At 33.9% G+C, this 17,240-nt stretch overlaps 1 protein-coding gene across 1 annotated transcript in view; it reads left to right on the plus strand.

The window, feature by feature from the left end:
- The first annotated feature begins 1,006 nt into the window (after positions 1 to 1,006).
- Positions 1,007 to 17,240, plus strand: part of SHOC1 (shortage in chiasmata 1) — a 64,431-nt gene continuing 48,197 nt past the window's right edge. The window contains 6 exon segments of the mRNA XM_066254671.1: positions 1,007 to 1,051; positions 3,328 to 3,448; positions 5,390 to 5,471; positions 9,005 to 9,189; positions 15,851 to 16,016; positions 16,211 to 16,322. Of these exon segments, the coding sequence (XP_066110768.1) occupies positions 1,007 to 1,051; positions 3,328 to 3,448; positions 5,390 to 5,471; positions 9,005 to 9,189; positions 15,851 to 16,016; positions 16,211 to 16,322 (711 nt within the window).

Here is a 17,240-nt window from a genome sequence, read left to right on the forward strand (position 1 = left end):
TATCTTGGACTCATTTAGCATTCTAAATTTTATTTCTTTTTTCTTTTTTTTTGAGAGAGAGAGGAACCAACAGGGGCAGACAGACAGGAAGGGAGAGAGACAAGAAGCATCGGCTGATTCTTGTTCTAAACTTTAGTTGTTCACTGATTGCTTTCTCATACATGCTTTGACCTGGGGGGTCTGGCCGAGCCAGTGACCCCTTTGCTCAAGCCAGTGACCTTGGGCTCAAGTCAGCGTCCTTTGGGCTCAAACCAGCAACCATGAGGTCATGTCTGTGATCCCATGATCAAGCCAGTGACCCTGCACTCAAGCTGGTAAACCTGTGCTCAAGCCAGATGAGCCTGCACTCATTCTGGCAACCTCGGGGGTTTCAAACCTGGGTCCTCAGCATCACAGGTCCACGCTCCATCCACTCAGCCACCACCTGGTCAGGTTCATTGCTTCTTTAATTTGTTGATTTGCCAGTAATGACCTACTGACCTAAGAATAATATGCCATAGTTGCTTTATTCCAAATGAGCTCATAATTAGGGAATTCTAACCTCAGGCTTTTTATTGTCTAAATAAGAGAGCAGAATTTCCCAAATCCTACTCTACTGCTTCAGGCACAATTTTGCCCTTTGTTATTTGATTTTAAGGCCACTTAAGAAATATGGTTATCCTGAGAAAACCACTCTACCAGTCTTCTGAACTTGTGCCTCTTTTGCAACAAAATTATCACATTAAATATATTTCAGTCCCCCAACTAGAAGTTGTATGAATTCAACAATATGAAAATTATATGAATAATTTACATCAACATATATTATTTACATATTAGATAAAAATCTTTAATAAATGTTATGTTTATAGTTAATTTATTTTTATCATTCAGAGTCTTTTTTAAATAAAGCAAAGTTTGTGATTAAGAATGATTTTTCTGATCTTGGCTTTGCTATTTTACCAACATTTAATTTAATTTTTATCTTTCCAGATGTTGACGTTTGTACTATTTTCAAAGAAAGAAGATGTTTTCAATGTTCAAATATTGTGCGATAGACTATTTATATGAGGTAGGGTATTACTGGGTCATCACCTATTTACTAAGAATTGTAATATAAAAAGTGTTATCTGCATTCACTATATGATTATGATAATTTTACAGTTGTCCTTGTATTCATCCTTAGTCTAGTTGCTTTGAAATTCATTTAAAATTACTTTTTACTTTTATTAGGCCTTAAAAATGCCAGTTTTGGAAGGAAATAATTGACAGTTTGACATGAAGTTAAAGCTCTTAGGAAAATAATGGAAACTTTCAGCAAGTCTAGGCTGCTTTTATGAATAATCTTGAGTAATCTTTAAAGAGTGGAGGAAAGCAATCTCAGTTATCTTTATAAAATAACAGTAACAGCATGTATTGACCACTTACTATGGGGCCAGCTACTTTGTTTGTTTGATGGATTATATCATCTGATCATTTGTTCTTGTGATAGATTGTCATTTGATCATCATAACTACTCCTTGAGGTACATACTACTATTACAAAGGTTTTAGAATTTTACAGGGTAGGAAACTGATAACTAGAGAAGTTAAATAGCTTGTATAAAGGCAAGAGTCAAGCCAAATACATTGTTAAGAACTAGTAATTAGAGTACTTGTCATACAACAGTTCACTGGTCTTAGGATTTTAATTGACAAATTAAATTTTAGTTTTCTTTATAAACTTGACCCCATTGACCAAGAAAAAAAATACTCAATATAATTAAAACTGTTACATTTCATAGAAAATAAATACATAAAGGCATCTTCAGGTTTTATTATTTCCTCATAAGTAAGGGACGCAAATATGTCATTATAACATATATGTGGTTGGAAATCAGAGGCCATTGTTACACAAATATATTTATGAATATATTGGCCACCTGCAAAATTAGCCCATACTCAAACATCTTCAACTATTTATCTTTGCTCATAGTATCTTAATTTCTTATTTGTGCACCACACCTCATGATACAATAAAAATATGATACTAATCATTGGCAAATCTTGCAAAAAGTGCAGGATTTTGTAAAATTCATGAAAACTGTTGAAGAACTACTCAAATAACAGGAAAAGCTATTATCAAATGAGGATCTTGCAAAATTAGATCATCTAACAAACAAGGGGAAGAGAATGGTTTGAGTATCAGGAGTCTGAAGTGCCTTGGAAAAATTTGATGAAATCCTCAAATATTTCTAAAGTTATCTTCTTTATGATTAAAGGTAAGTAATGACTAATGCCATGCATATCATTACATAATACAGTTTGTGGGAAATCATGACAAAAAAGCTATTTATAATTATAAGGTCATTATAAAAATTTTGTTAGGTATAAAATTTAATTTTTTATAACTTTGTTTTTTTTAGGTAAGTACCAATCAAGCTTGTTTTTTATTCTTACTGTGAACCTTTGGTTTTCATTTTATATAAATTACTTTAACGGGTTTTTTTATATACCATCAACTCTTGGATAATGAGAACATCTCGTTTAATATGTTTAATACCTTCAACAAACATAAAACTCTTCAGAAATAATGCAACAGACTATCATTTGTCTAAGTTCCTAAAATGAACTCTGTGGGAAGTTGAGAGTTGCCGAGGGACGACTTTGTAGAGGAGCTATTTCTCAAGACAAGCCCTGAAAAGTGAATAGGACTTTGACAGCTAGAGAAGAGTAGCAGGAGTAGAGACCATGGTGCTGATAAGGGAGTGACTGCTAATGTTAAGAGAGGTAGTGGAAGTGAGCAGACACGCCTTTTTAAAGAGAACAGTTCATATTAGAGAGTAACGGAAGATAGAGCTGGAAAGGAAAAGCAAAATGGAATGACAGAGAACTTTGATTTACAAATTTGCTTAACTGGTTTAACATTCTTTTAAAGAAACAGTTCTATCTGTGCGATTTTTTTTAAGATTAGAATTACAATTGATGGCTGTCACACGTGAAATAATGAGAAGAAACAGAAAACAGTTAAGACAGCTATAATATACTAAGTGAAAAAAAGCACATTGGTAAATGGTACATAAATGAGGTGATCCCATTTTTAATCAAACACACACACACACACACACACATTTTGGCTTAATCTAGAAAAAAAACTCAGTAGGAAAATATACCAAAGTATTACTGTTATTACTAGGAACCTTGACTTTTCTCAGTATATGGTTTGTGTTATTTGTTATTTGATATTTTATAATGAGCATCTATTACCTTTAAATAAAAATAACAAATTTAAAAGAATAATTTTAATATTCTGCATATTGATAGATATTTTAAATGTATTTAAAATTTTTAATCTTATTTTCTTACATAGAATACAGTTAGAAAGAAGTTATGCAGAGATACTTTATTGCTTCGAATCCCTTCATGTTTATATCAAGATGAAAATTATTATGCAGAAGTTGATGATAAATTTAGGCAGCCATGGATGAGAGGTATGTTTATTTCTCAAAAGTCTAATTTGAAAAGTATCCTAGCCTTTATCACAGTAAATTAAGAAAATGTAGTGCTTTCTCATTAAATAAAACACGGTGCATTTATTTAGTTGGGTGACAAAGTAAGGAATTGAAAAGCTTATACTAGATGTGAATAGATCAAATAAAAGATTTGTAGATGATGAAGTCATAAAATACTCTAAGCATTGTAAGCATTTGTTATATTATAAAAGAACCTTGCTCAACTGTTGGAGGGCTACTTTAAATTGTAACGATACACTAAAATTAAACTATTTTAAAATGTATATGTACAATATGTCATCTTTTGTTTTAATCATGACAATGTCTTAGTAAAGAGATAGGCTCCATGGACAAGTCAATTCAGTTGACAGCATTTGTTTAGCATGCATTATGTCAGACACTGCGATAGGTAGGCAGGTTGTGGGTACTTAAACCAACGAGTGGTAGAATTGGTGGTGAAAGATGAAGTGGTTCTTTATTTATATCAATTTTCTATATGATGGCAGGCCATGGAGTGAAAGGGGAAGGGGGATAAGTATTGAAAATATGTGGGGGGGGGCAGAAATGTTAAATTTTTGTCTTCAAAAACGAGAAAGCCTATTAGGAAGGCATACTGTTGTCATCTGTTATTGTTGAATGTCCTTTTGAAAATTATGGTGATAGTTTGAAATGAGTTCATTCAGCATGGGTGGGTGATTTTTTTCCTCCAATAATTTTCAGTGGTTTTAGTGTAGTTACACAAAGTAGAGAGTAGGGGTTTTCCTAAGTTAGTACAAGGGAAAGAGAAGTAACAGAAGAGTCTTTGTAAGGAAGTGGTTATGGGACTGGCCGTGGAACCTGAACTGTCAGAGGAAGTGAGGACATGAGGGAGGATGAATATTGTTAAAATGGAAAAGCCAGGGGATCGAAGGTCTCACTCGAATTGGAAATAAGATAAAGAATAACTTTTATCAAACTGCTTCTCTAATAGTACAGAAGGAAAAATAACAAGTTATAATTTTATTTTTCATTTAAAAAAAATAGTAACGTAACACCCAAAATTTATTAGACTCTTATAATATTCAGGTACTGTTCTAAGCAGTGTACATGTCTTATCACCTTTAATCTTTATAACAACACTATGCAAAGATCATTATTATTTCTAATTTGTAGATAAGGAGACTGAAGTATGAAGAGGTTAAGACATTTATCCAAGATCATATAGTTAATAAGTAGCAGTACAAGTATTAAAATCTAGGCAGGGTGATTCTAGAACTAGTACTGTATATAAAAGATGTACCCTAAACTTTGATATATTTTCAGTGAGTCAAGGACTCAGATGTTAGGTGATTTGTTCAAGGTAATGAAACTCTAGTAAGAAATAACAATGGTGGTAAAATACAGATCATTTAACTCTTAACTTTACTTGGTTGCTTCTTAGGGTGCTAGTATATGACGTAGTTTCTCTCCTTAAGGAACTAAAGGTCTAATTTGGGAAACAAGTATAGATATATAAAAATTTTAAATATGTCTGCATCTGATTAAATACCAGAGGAAGTTCCACTGACAATAGTATGGCCTTTCAAGGAAAATATATTAGAGTGAATTAGAATGGCTAATAAGGGCTTTATTAGGAATAATATGAGCTGTTGGACAACACCATCTAAAATGGTTGTGCTACACAAGCAACAGAGAAGCTATAAAACGAGGGTGGAATGTTCAGGTGATATTGTTCTGACTATAACTGAGGGTGATCTTTTTTTGAGGGGTTTTAGTAATGAGAATAGATACTTAAATATTTGGAACCTGGTAGAACTGCAAGAAAATTACATTGTGAACACATAAAGGTAACAGCATAATGTAAAAGTTGAATGTTTGGCTTCCTTGTATTAAGTATAAAAGAAAATTCTAGAAGCTAATGTGTATGACTCTCCTTTCTAGTCTCAGCTGTTTCAGTTCAGGGAATGACAGATGACTCACTATTGGATCAATGGAAAGCAAGCCTCTTCGAGTTCCTTGAGAAGTATGTGTCCTTAACCTCAGATTTCCCTTTTACCTCTAGAAGATAAACAGTAAGTTCTCTAGACAGCTAAAGAGAGAAGACCCTACCTTCATATCCTCACAGATTTTCTTCTTTTATCTGAAGAAAAAGCATGAATCTGATCGCAAAGGAGAGGTTAATAGAAGTGATTTACATCTTTTTATCTTGCCCTCATTAATCATATATTAACTGTTCCCTATGCATTTGTGTTACAAAAGACATACAGAAATAAAATGTTATAATGCTTTTATTCAATAAGTATACTTTCTATAGAAAGAGTCCATTAAAAAGTCCTTTAGATTAAAATTAGTCTTATCTCCTGTAGATAAATGCAAATGTAAGGCTATTTTCTAACATGCTTTGTCAAAACGTTACTTATTATTAGGTCAGTCATTCATCACACATTTACTGGCTACCATCCAGTGCTGGATACAGGATACAAAAATGAGTAAGATAGCTTCTACGCACAAAGAACACAAAATATGAAATAGAAATTTATAAGTAAATAATTACAATACAGTGTGGGAAGTACGACAGATACAGGAACACAGAGTATAATATGAGGAAGAACATCTAACCTATTCAGCATTGTTAATACAGACATGAATTAGAGATTTCAGTGCAAATATAAATAATTTACTCTGTTGCTTCACTTCATGCAAAGAGTGCTGCTCAGACCCAGGAAGGATTTCATTATCATTCACATTTTCATGTTTTAGCAATTTAAGTTTGTTTGGTTTTTTTTAGTTGCACTTGAAAGAAAGAACCAATTTATATGTGTCTAGAATGTAAATACATAGAAGCCCAGTACACCATTTCTGTCATCTGAGAATTTATAAGCCAGGTTAGGAAGGTACTACATAAACAAAGAAAAATTAATAAGATAAGGAATTAATGATAACAAAAGATGTCCATCATAAGATCACAAAGCACAAGACCAATGCGAAGCACCTATTACATGACTAAACTCCTGAGCTGTGAGGAAGCAAACAGGCATGGTGAGAAGAGCTCTGCATTTGGAGTTAAAAGATGTGCCTTTAATTCAAAATGCAGAGCTCTTTACCATGCCTGTCTGACCATCTGACTGTGGGTGATGGGGATGCAACATAACTGAATGACAAGATGACCTGGACATGTTGTCTTTGAACATATGTACCCTGATTTATTGATGTCACCCTATTAACATTAATAAAAATTTATATTAAAAAAAAGATGTGCCTTATTCAGAAGCCACTGCAGTTTTGCTACCCAGAGGAATTTAAGAATAAACATCCTGTTCATTAGATTTCCTAAATCTTGCTTTTCCTCTCTGTCTTCCCTTTTTTGTTCCTTGCTTCTATTTTTGTTACTTCTTAATATTGATTCTAAGGCTTCAGTTCTTTTACTAATTTCTTAGCATGCTATGTTTGAACATACATAGGCATTTTCTGCCATGTGTTCCTAAAGAACCTTGTGTTCTACAAAATTGCATATTAAAATAGTAGGGCATACAGGAAAATTAGCTCCTGTAGTCAAAGCTATGCAACTTGTAACAGAGCACTAATACAATTAATAATTATCCTAATTTTTTAAAAAAACAAGCAGCATAGGTAAAAATAAATGTTAAATTTCTAACAAATAAATGCATATTAGAGTAAATACAGGACTTGGAATAAGAGGAAGATAGGTGATGGACAGGCTAAAGGAAAGTTTGAGGGTAATGAATTATGGAAACAAGGGCAAAATGCAAAAACCTCAGAGAGAACCAAGCAGTAAGCTTCCTAGCTTCTAAGACAGAGTACCTGGCCAAATAGAGCAAGAGGAAGAACGTATAATAATATTATTATTCTCCATACCTCTGTGGCTTGCTGCATTCAAATGAATAGAGTTGAATGCAGAATATTGCACATATATTTATTTCCTGTATTCCTCATAACAACTATGTGAGCTCAATATTACTATGCCAATAGTATAGATGAGAAACTAAGGCGTAGATTAAGTAGTAACTTGCCCCTGGTCCTGCAGCTAGCCAATAGTTGGAGCTAGTATTCAAACCCTCAAATCCCAGTCTGTCTGACTTTAAACACTATACTTTTTTTTTTTTTTGGTTTGGTTTATATAACAGCTTTGTAGAGATATGACTTATATTTGTATAATTCACCCGTTTAAATTTCCCAATTCAGTAGTTTTTAGTATATTCACAGAATTATACAACCACTCCCAGGACCAATTTTAGAGCATTTTCATCAACATAAAAACAATGTTCTTATGAGTAATATGGATCTGGGTGAGTTGAGATAGTTTTTTCTTGTATCTTATATTTTCTTCAAGAGTAAAGGAGAACTTTAGATTTTTTTTTTAATCTATGATTTTCAAGACATGGCATATTTTTTTTCATCCAATTACAGTGGGAAATTATTTTGATTTTGGTTCTTTAAGTCTGTATAGAGAATTGTTAAGGCTAAAATATTTTTAGAATATCAGAAAAAAAAAGTATATTAGGATGTGTAGCCAAAGTGCCAATAATAATTTTATCTATTGGAAAATTCATTAGAAAGATCTCTTGTGATTTTAAATACCCCAATTGTATAGACAACCCTGCCTGTTTCCTAGATCAATTAGGAAACAGGCAAAGTTTAGGTAAGGTTAAGAGAACCAAAAAAGTGCCCTGGACTCACAATAGCAGGAAGCTGTTAACACCCTGAGCTTGAAGGAGTCAAGGGACGGGCAGGAACCAACCCAATTAAGAACTGTAGCTATAGAAGAGGGACTGTCTGACACAAGATACAACTGTTGATATGCAGTCACTTCCAAACCACAGCCTAGGAGGGAAGGATTTGGGAAGAATAATATCCGGTTTCCCTTCCCACCTTTGACCTCCTGCCAATGCTTCCCATTGGCTGAACCCAACCAGAAGCCAGAGGGCAAGCTTAGTTGGTTCTTAGAGATCAGCCTCCCAGGTTGAAGTACAGAATATAAAAGGTTGAATAATGATATGGGAAAGCAGACATTGATTATCCATCACAAGGGCAATCCGGCAACGCATGACGGAATCTAAGAATATGTACCTTTAACCTCATCATTTCCATTTTTAGGAAAAGTATTTTGAGAAAACATTTAGACAAGTGCGCATAGATATTCCTTGCATTATAATAGCAAACAATTACAAAAAATTAAAATTTTAAGCAATAGGATTGAATAAATTATGATTTACCAATACAATGGGATCATGTTCATCCATTCAAAAATGAAGTGAATGTACATCGATTGGCATGCATATGTACTCATGCTTTACTCTTTAGCACAGAAGAACTGGCTATGGAATAATAGATACATGAATCCATTTTGGTTTAAAAATATTCAAAATAATTACAAAAATACATAATTTTCAAATTCACTTCTTGAGTGGTGGGGCTATGGGTAACTTCTCTGTATGTGTTGGAGGTTGATATGTTTTTCTACAGTGAATATATGTTATTTGTTAATAAAGATGTTTTGAAATAGGACATAAAATCAGTAATTTTATAATGTCACAGAAGAACAACTACAGGAATGGTGAGTCAGATTAACTGTGAATTTGAAGAAATTGTTCCAAGTTCAAACCCAAACTCTCAAACTGATGTTGAGGAAGGCAGCTTATACATTCACAAGGACTACAGCGACATCTTTGTACCTATTAGCTGCTCACAAGAAGATCCAGCGTTTCAAGCACAGAAACAAGGTAAAACATTTATTCCCGTTGTTAGAAAATATTTCTTACTAATATACAGATTTAGTCCAATAAGTTTTTGTTTTATTATATGTATTTTTTTATTTTACTAAATATATCCACCTGTAAAATTATAATTCTAAGCTCTGCCACATTAGGGAAATATTTTCTCTTTTGCATCAATCTCCTTTTTGTAAGTTATATATTTTTTATTTTAATTGTGTTGGGCCTCAAAATAGCCTCAGAGATTTGATCACAGTGTGCTTACAGCATATTGCTATAATAATATTAGCATCTATGTACAGATCAGATAACACAGCAATCTGGTGTGATATTAAATTAATAGATTTTTAACTGATGCTTACATTTTATTTTCCAAAATACTCTAAACATTTTCAATTTAATTTCATTTATGTGAAACCATTATTCAGAGTGGAGATGGAATAAATTCAGTATTAGGTCAGGAAATTTGTCCAGCTTTTACAAATTTACCATAAGTAATAATGAAAAGTCTCTTTTATCTAAAAAATATTCCAAATCTCTCATGCTACTAGAGTCTGCTGAATCCTTCCAACTTATAAAAACTTGCTGAGAACTTCCTTCCTTTCTTTTTTTTTTCTTTTGTATTTTTCTTAAGTTGGAAATGGGGAGGCAGTCAGACAGACTCCCACATGCGCCCGACCGGGATCCACCCTGCACACCCACCAGGGGGCGATGCTCTGCCCATCTGGGGTGTTGCTCTGTTGCAATCAGAGCCATTTTAGCGCCTGAGGTGGAGGCCATGGAGCCATCCTCAGCACCCTGGCCAACTTTGCTACAATGGAGCCTTGGCTGTGGGAGGGGCTGCAGAAGGGGAAGAGAGAGATAGAGAGAAAGGAGAGGGGGAAGGGCGGAGAAGCAGATGGGCACTTCTCCTGTGTGCGTTGGCTGGGAATCAAACCCAGTATATCCACATGCTGGGCCAACACTCTACCATTGAGCAAACCAGCCAGGGCCAAGAACTTTCTTTCTTATATCTAGAATACCCTATTCCCTTTTTTTAAATGAAAAAAACTTGACTTTATTGTATAATTGCTGTTATCATTTAAGATATGCTATAGTTAGAGCATGAAAAATAAATTCTTTCACTGCCATTTTAATGTAGTTACATAGATTGTATATAAATTTTTAGTGTTGGAAAATAGGTATGTAATGATATATAGAGTTAAATCCCTCTTAAAAGATATTAGAATAATTGCATTAAAGACTGAGCTTCTGAGCATGGTATAGTAGGAAAAGCCTGAATTTGGAATCAGAAGATTTGATCATAGTCCAAATCCACCCTTAAAAAAGTGGTACAAGTTTGGGACAGTTATTAAGCATTTCATGGTTTTTCATTTTCTTCTATAATTTCTTTCTTTTAACTTACTCATCTAATTTTTTTTCATCTAATTTCTTATAAAAATTTTTGTAGGGATTAAATAATAAATATGTGCATGTAAAGAAATGGTTTGTAAAAAAATAACAGGCTATCCAAACATAGCTATTATTATCAATATTAATGTGGCAAACTAGAAGCTACTATTAGCAAATTTCATAATATCTATTGTCCGCTAGAATTAGAAATTTCTTATGATTCACTGAATGAAAATATGCTTGAGTTTCCCAAAGCAACAGACTCATAGATACAGAGAACAACTGATAGTTTCCAAGCAGCAGGGGGTTGGGGAGTTGGGTAGGAAAGGAGAAGGGATTAAGTACAAATTGGCAATTATAAAAAAGTCATGGAGATATAAAATATAGCATATCCTTGTATTCTCAAATAGTCAATTATATTGTATTAACTATGTATAGTGCCAGATGAGTACTGGACTTATAGTGGAGGAGGATTACTTTGTAACTTACATAAATTTCTAACCACTATGCTGTACACATGAAACTAATACAGTATTGAATATCAACTGTAGAGGGAGGGGTTGGGGGGGAGGGGCAAAAGAGAACCAGATAGAAGGTGACAGAAGACAATCTGACTTTGGGTGATGGGTATGCAACATAATCAAATGTCAAAATAACCTGGAGATGTTTTCTCTAAACCTATGTACCCTGATTGATCAATGTCACCCCATTAAAATTAATTAAAAAAATTTTAATGGAGAATATCAACTGTAATTTAAAAATAAACATTAATAAATATTTTTAAATACACATGAATTATTCATATTCAGTATTTCCTTCGGAATCCTATTTCATTAGATTTCCTTCTTTTTAAGGTTGAACAACATTCCCTTGTGTGTACATATACACCACATTTTCTTTATTCATATCTGTCAGCAGACACTTAAGTAGTTTCTATACCTTGGCCATTATGAATAATGCTGCAGAGAACACAGGAGTACAGATAGCTCTTTGAGATAGTGATTTCGTTGGCCATCTGTTTCTTCTTTTACAACATTTATATCTTTTTTTGTCTCACTGTGCTGGGTGGGACCTCCAGTATACTATTCAATAGAAGCAGTGATATATAGTTACCATCCTTGTTTTGTCAGAAGACAGTAAAGGAATTACTTTAATGCTCACCACTAAAAATGATGTATATATCATTTCATTATTTACAAAATTTTAAATGATTAATCATTTTCAATGTTTACATCAGTCTCAATAGTGAAATGTTAGAGAATTTACTTTGTTGGGTTGAAGAAGCTTCCTTTTGTTCTTAGTTTGCTAAGAACTTTTGACCATGGATGATTGAATTTTACTAATATTTTTCCAAAATTATTAAGATATCATGTTATATATAGAATGTTCCTTTACTAATCACTTATAGTCCTATAATCTAAACATAAATTGTTTTACTATTGTGATCATGCTGTATATATGCATTACATTATTTTTAAATGTAAACATGAACTTTGAGAACATTTTACCATATACTTAAGTTTTCTTCAAAAGCATGGTTTTTAATGATTGCAGTTTTTAATCTTATGATTCATATATTTTAGAACACGAATGTTGTCTTTAATTTCAAATGTGTACATAAATGTATGTTTCCATTTCCAATTATTTTCTTACTGTGAATCCCTAGAAATGGAATTATTTGATATAAGCATTTTTTTAGCTATATTTTCACTAGCATGATATGAGAATACCCTGTTCACGCCAACCTTATCATTATTGGGTGTATTACTACTAATGTAGTAATAGATTTATATCCAATGTGATAGGCAAAAAATACAATGTTTTTACTTGCATTTTAAAAATTACTGATGCTTGCCTGACAAGGTGGTGGTGCAGTGAATAGAGTGTCAACCTGGGACGCTTAGGACCCAGGTTTGAAACTTCAAGGTCACTGACTTGAGCACGGACCCACCAGCTTAAGCATGACCATAGGGCCACTGGCTTGAAGCCCAAGGTTGCTGGTTTGAGCTCAAGTTTGCTGGCTTAAGTAAGGAATCACTAGCTCAGATGGAGCCCCCCCCACCTGCCCGCAGTCAAGGTATATATAAGAAAGTAATCAATGAATAAATTAAAGTGCCACAACTACAAGTTGATGCTCTCATCTCTCTCCCTTCCTGTCTCCCTCTCTCTCTCTCTAAATATATATATTATATATAATTACTGGTGCTTATTGACTATTTGCATATTTTTATTTTTTGAAATAATTCTCTCTTTTGTCTGTTTTTTATTCTTATATTTTATCTTTTATATCAAAGATATCAATAATCCCAAATATATTTACTTTGAACTTAACTAGTAAGTTTTCCTTTATGTTTCTGTCATTGCTTTTTTTTGTGTATGTGTGTTTTTCTGAAGCTGGAAACCGGGATAGATAGTCAAACAGACTCCTGCATGCATCCGACTGGGATCCACCTGCACGCCCACCAGGGGGCGATGCTCTGCCCCTCTGGGGCGTCGCTCTGTCGCGACCAGAGCCACTCTAGCACCTGGGGCAGAGGCCAAGGAGCCATCCCCAGCGCCCGGGCCATCTTTGCTTCAATGGAGCCTCGCTGCGGGAGGGGAAGAGAGAGACAGAGAGGAAGGAGAGGGGGAGGGGTGGAGAAGCAGATGGGTGCATCTCCTGTGTGCCCTGGCCGGGAATCGAACCCAGGACTTCTGCACGCCAGGCCGACGCTCTACCACTGAGCCAACCGGCCAGGGCTCTGTCATTGCTTTTATACTTAGAAAATTCTTCCTTGAATTAGATAAATATTTATTGATCTTTTCTTTGAGGTTTCTGTGAGGTTTTCTTTAAGATTTTGGTATGAGTTTAAAAATAAATATTTTTCCTAATGTTTTGGCAGTTGTCCCAATTACATTATGGAATAAATTTTTCTTTCCCCACTAATCAGAAATGCCACTTATATTCCAAATCCTTTTTCCACATTAGAGCATTTTTTCTAAATTTTCGTTCTTTTTCTCTACTTATTCCAGAGAGAGAGAGAAAGGCGTCTCAACTCCTTGTTCCATTTAATTGTTCTACTTAGTTGTGCACTCATTGGTTGCTTCTTGTATGTGCACTGATATGGGACTGAACCCATGACCTTGGCAGGCCCACGATGCTGTAGTCACTAAGCCACCCAGCCAGGGCCTTTTAGATTTTCTATTATAGTCTTTGATTTTCCTATTATTGTGTCAGTATCGTACAGTTACAACTATCTAATATAATTATAACATGTATTGACTCCTTTTAATTTTTTTTCTACTCTCATACCCATAGTCTTCCAGATTTACTTTGTAATCAATTTTCCAAGTTCCAAAACAGACCTCTTGAAAAATTTAATATTAAGACTTCTTAGAATTTCTACTATAGTCTTTTTAACAAGAAAAGGGTTTCTCTTGCTTTTTCTTTAATTTTAAAAAAGTTATTCTCATTAAAGTTTTATGGTTCCTCCAGATTCTTTCTACACATTTTTTGTTATGTTTATTCCTCAATATAATGTATATTTGTAGCCATTATAAATGAATTTTTCCATTATTTTTTTACTAGGTTTCTATATGTATTTGAAAACCATTGATTTTGTCATTTTTACCAGCACCTCAGTGAACTCCTTTATTTGTTGTCATTTAGTTAGCTTGGGTTTTTTAGGTAGACAGAAGTATTTTCTGCAAAGAATAAACTTCTTTCCTATTAAAAGACCTTTTTTTCCTGCTTTTCTTAGTTAACTAGCAAAATTTTTTATTTAACACTCTTCTACAACAGAGGAAAACAGTCTCCTGATATTTATGTTGGTAGATATAATAGAGGTAATAAAGTAAGAACTCTAGGGAATGCTGTATAGCCATAAGAATATAAGGGAGTTGTCTACGGCCATACCGCCCTGAACGCGCCCGATCTCGTCTGATCCCGGAAGCTAAGCAGGATCGGGCCTGATTAGTATTTGGATGGGAGAATATAAGGGAGTAACATCCTTGGTTAAAAACAAACAACCCCAAACCGTCTCCATAGTTATAAGGAACATTAATTGTGGTGTGGTGTTGCCATCTAGTGGCTATCTAAAAAGGGTGGTTGGAAAATAAGAATGCCCTGCAGACTTCCAGAAATATGAGGATGAGCCAGTAGGAAGGGAAAGTGGCTAGAGAGTCTGTGTTTGAAAGTGGAATGTGAAAATTGGGATATAAACAAATAATGTTTGGAATTTTACTATTAATATAACTTCATTAATGTTTACAGAATGGATGTGTGAATGAACCATCTTTAAATTTTCTCAGATTTTTGCCTTACTTAGACATGGTACTGATGATGGCTAGTTCTCATTGGTGTGTAAGGGGAAGCTCTGGGCCACAGGATTGTCTGGAACTTAACAGATTCAGTTAGTCTTTTAGGAAAGCTAGTTTATATAACAAGTTCTCTTCTGACACTTCAAATTAGCAGCAGGCAAAGGGATGGTCCCTGGCAACTTTATATTACATATTTATTAAGCATATGCATACCAACAAGGTAGTTGATCAGAGGAGACATCACTCCATGCATTCCCTCGCACATGCCATTCTAATATTCCTAAACTATAATACCACTGCCCAGAACAAGAGACCATTGCTTTCCAGAACAAGTGCCTTTTGCTTTCGAAAGATTAGCTTTCTGCGTAGTTCCTCATCTGAGCTTACATTTCTCTTTTTACTCAAGAGCTTTCTGAACAATGGGGCCCAGTTTTATGTTTCCTCCCTTGGTTCAGAAACTGTTAAAGTCCTGACACAATTAGCTAAGATTCTGAAGTAAGCTAAACATGGTAGGGTGTGCAGACCATCTCTGTTCCCTACATGTCAGAGTCTCTGGGGATGAATTAGAGACCTTCAGAGGCAAAGTGATACAGAGAAGAAGAGGCTACAGTCATCAAAAGACAAGTGCTTTTGTTTCTTTACATGGTTTAAGATACCCCTGGCTGTTTTGAAACATAAGACCACAAGAGATATTTCTTCATTGTTTAAACTAATTCTTGTTGAAAATTTATGAGCCATTATTTCTTTCAGGATATTTGGTTACTACTCAGTGTACTAAATAATATTAAAACTTATTGAGCTTTTTCCTATTTACCAGTACTATGCTACTTGCTTTATATGCACAGTACAATGAAAGCCTAAAAAAATTAAAAATGGATTTGAGAACCCCAACTTTATCTAATAGCTACAGTAACTATTTAGTTCCTTTTGTATAGCTCAGATCTTTCTTTCTTATTCTTTTATATTTCTTCTTTTTCAGATTGGCGTATTGATGATGAAGAAATAATTTTTACAAACAGTTTGATGGCTTATAGGAGTCATCTCCCAACCTTGGATACTATGTTAAGTAGGTTAAAACTGTTTCTGATAAAGGACCCCATTTTAGATTTCAAAGAACAGATCTTCACAGAATCTAATTTTTTCAGGTATTTAATTGTCCAATGTTTTAACAGGAGAAAATTTACTCTGTATATTCACAAGTCTAGGTGTTACCAATAATAATATTTTATCATTGCTCTATCTCGACTCTAATTTTAATAATTATGTGTTTTTACTGGCTACATTTATTATGTAACTTGCTATTAGTAAATACTAATTTAATGTTTTCTTTTTTGTTAAGGGAAAGTTTCTCTTTGCAAGGAGATTTGAAAGATATTATGAATGAAGATTTTTACATGGATAAAGAGAACTTTTGTCAGGAGAAGCTAGAAGACTCAGTAGGTTTAAATTAAGCTATATAAAAATAGTAAAGCACACATAAAAATTTTAGTGATATACCTTGACCATCTACTATTATCAAGTTAAAAAGATTTAATAATGGGTTGAACTCATATCAGCTAAGAAATCAAATTTACTTCTAAGATAGTGGTTCTAAACCTTGGCAATATATTGAATTACTTGGGGAATTTTAATAAAATATTGGAGACTGGCCCTACCTAGATACATTCTAATTTAATTGGACTGGTGTGCAGCCCAGTTATAAAGAATTTAAAAACTACTCCCAATGTTTTTAATCATTAAACCTCGTATAGAACATTAAATAATCATGTTCTGACTAGAGCAAGAAAGCTTGATTTGTGAGTTATACACAAAAGAAATAGTATTTGAACTATAAGAGAAATGATCTCATTAAAGGAGTAGGAATAAGGATGGTCTGTGACTGCATTTTAGGTGCTGCAGTGATTAATAAGATAGCATCTTTGCATATTAATGGTCAACTGAAAAGAGGATATTCCTGCATCTGGGATATTGTACATCACTAATGTAGTCAGTGACCATAAAGGGTATTCCTCAGAATATTGCTTATTATGTATTGCTTACTATATATATATATTTTTTTTTTTTCATTGCTTTGAGAGCAAGAGAGAGGGGGAAAGGAGAGAGAAGCATTAACTCACTGTTTCACTCAGTTTTCCCATTTAGTTGTGCAATCATTGATTGCTTCTTGTACATGCCCTCACTGGGGGTCAAATTCACAACCTCTGGTATACTGGGTTGACACTGTATCCACTGAGCCACTCAGCCAGGGGTTTAGCATAATATATTTTTAGATGCTACACTTCTATTTTATTAATATATGTGTAGCATTAAAAATTTCAGGGTAGGTTTAGTTTAAAATTTGGTACACTAATTAAACAAATACACCTGTT

Source organism: Saccopteryx bilineata, chromosome 2, assembly GCF_036850765.1.
Source record: "Saccopteryx bilineata isolate mSacBil1 chromosome 2, mSacBil1_pri_phased_curated, whole genome shotgun sequence".
NCBI classification, from domain to species: Eukaryota; Metazoa; Chordata; class Mammalia; order Chiroptera; family Emballonuridae; genus Saccopteryx; species Saccopteryx bilineata.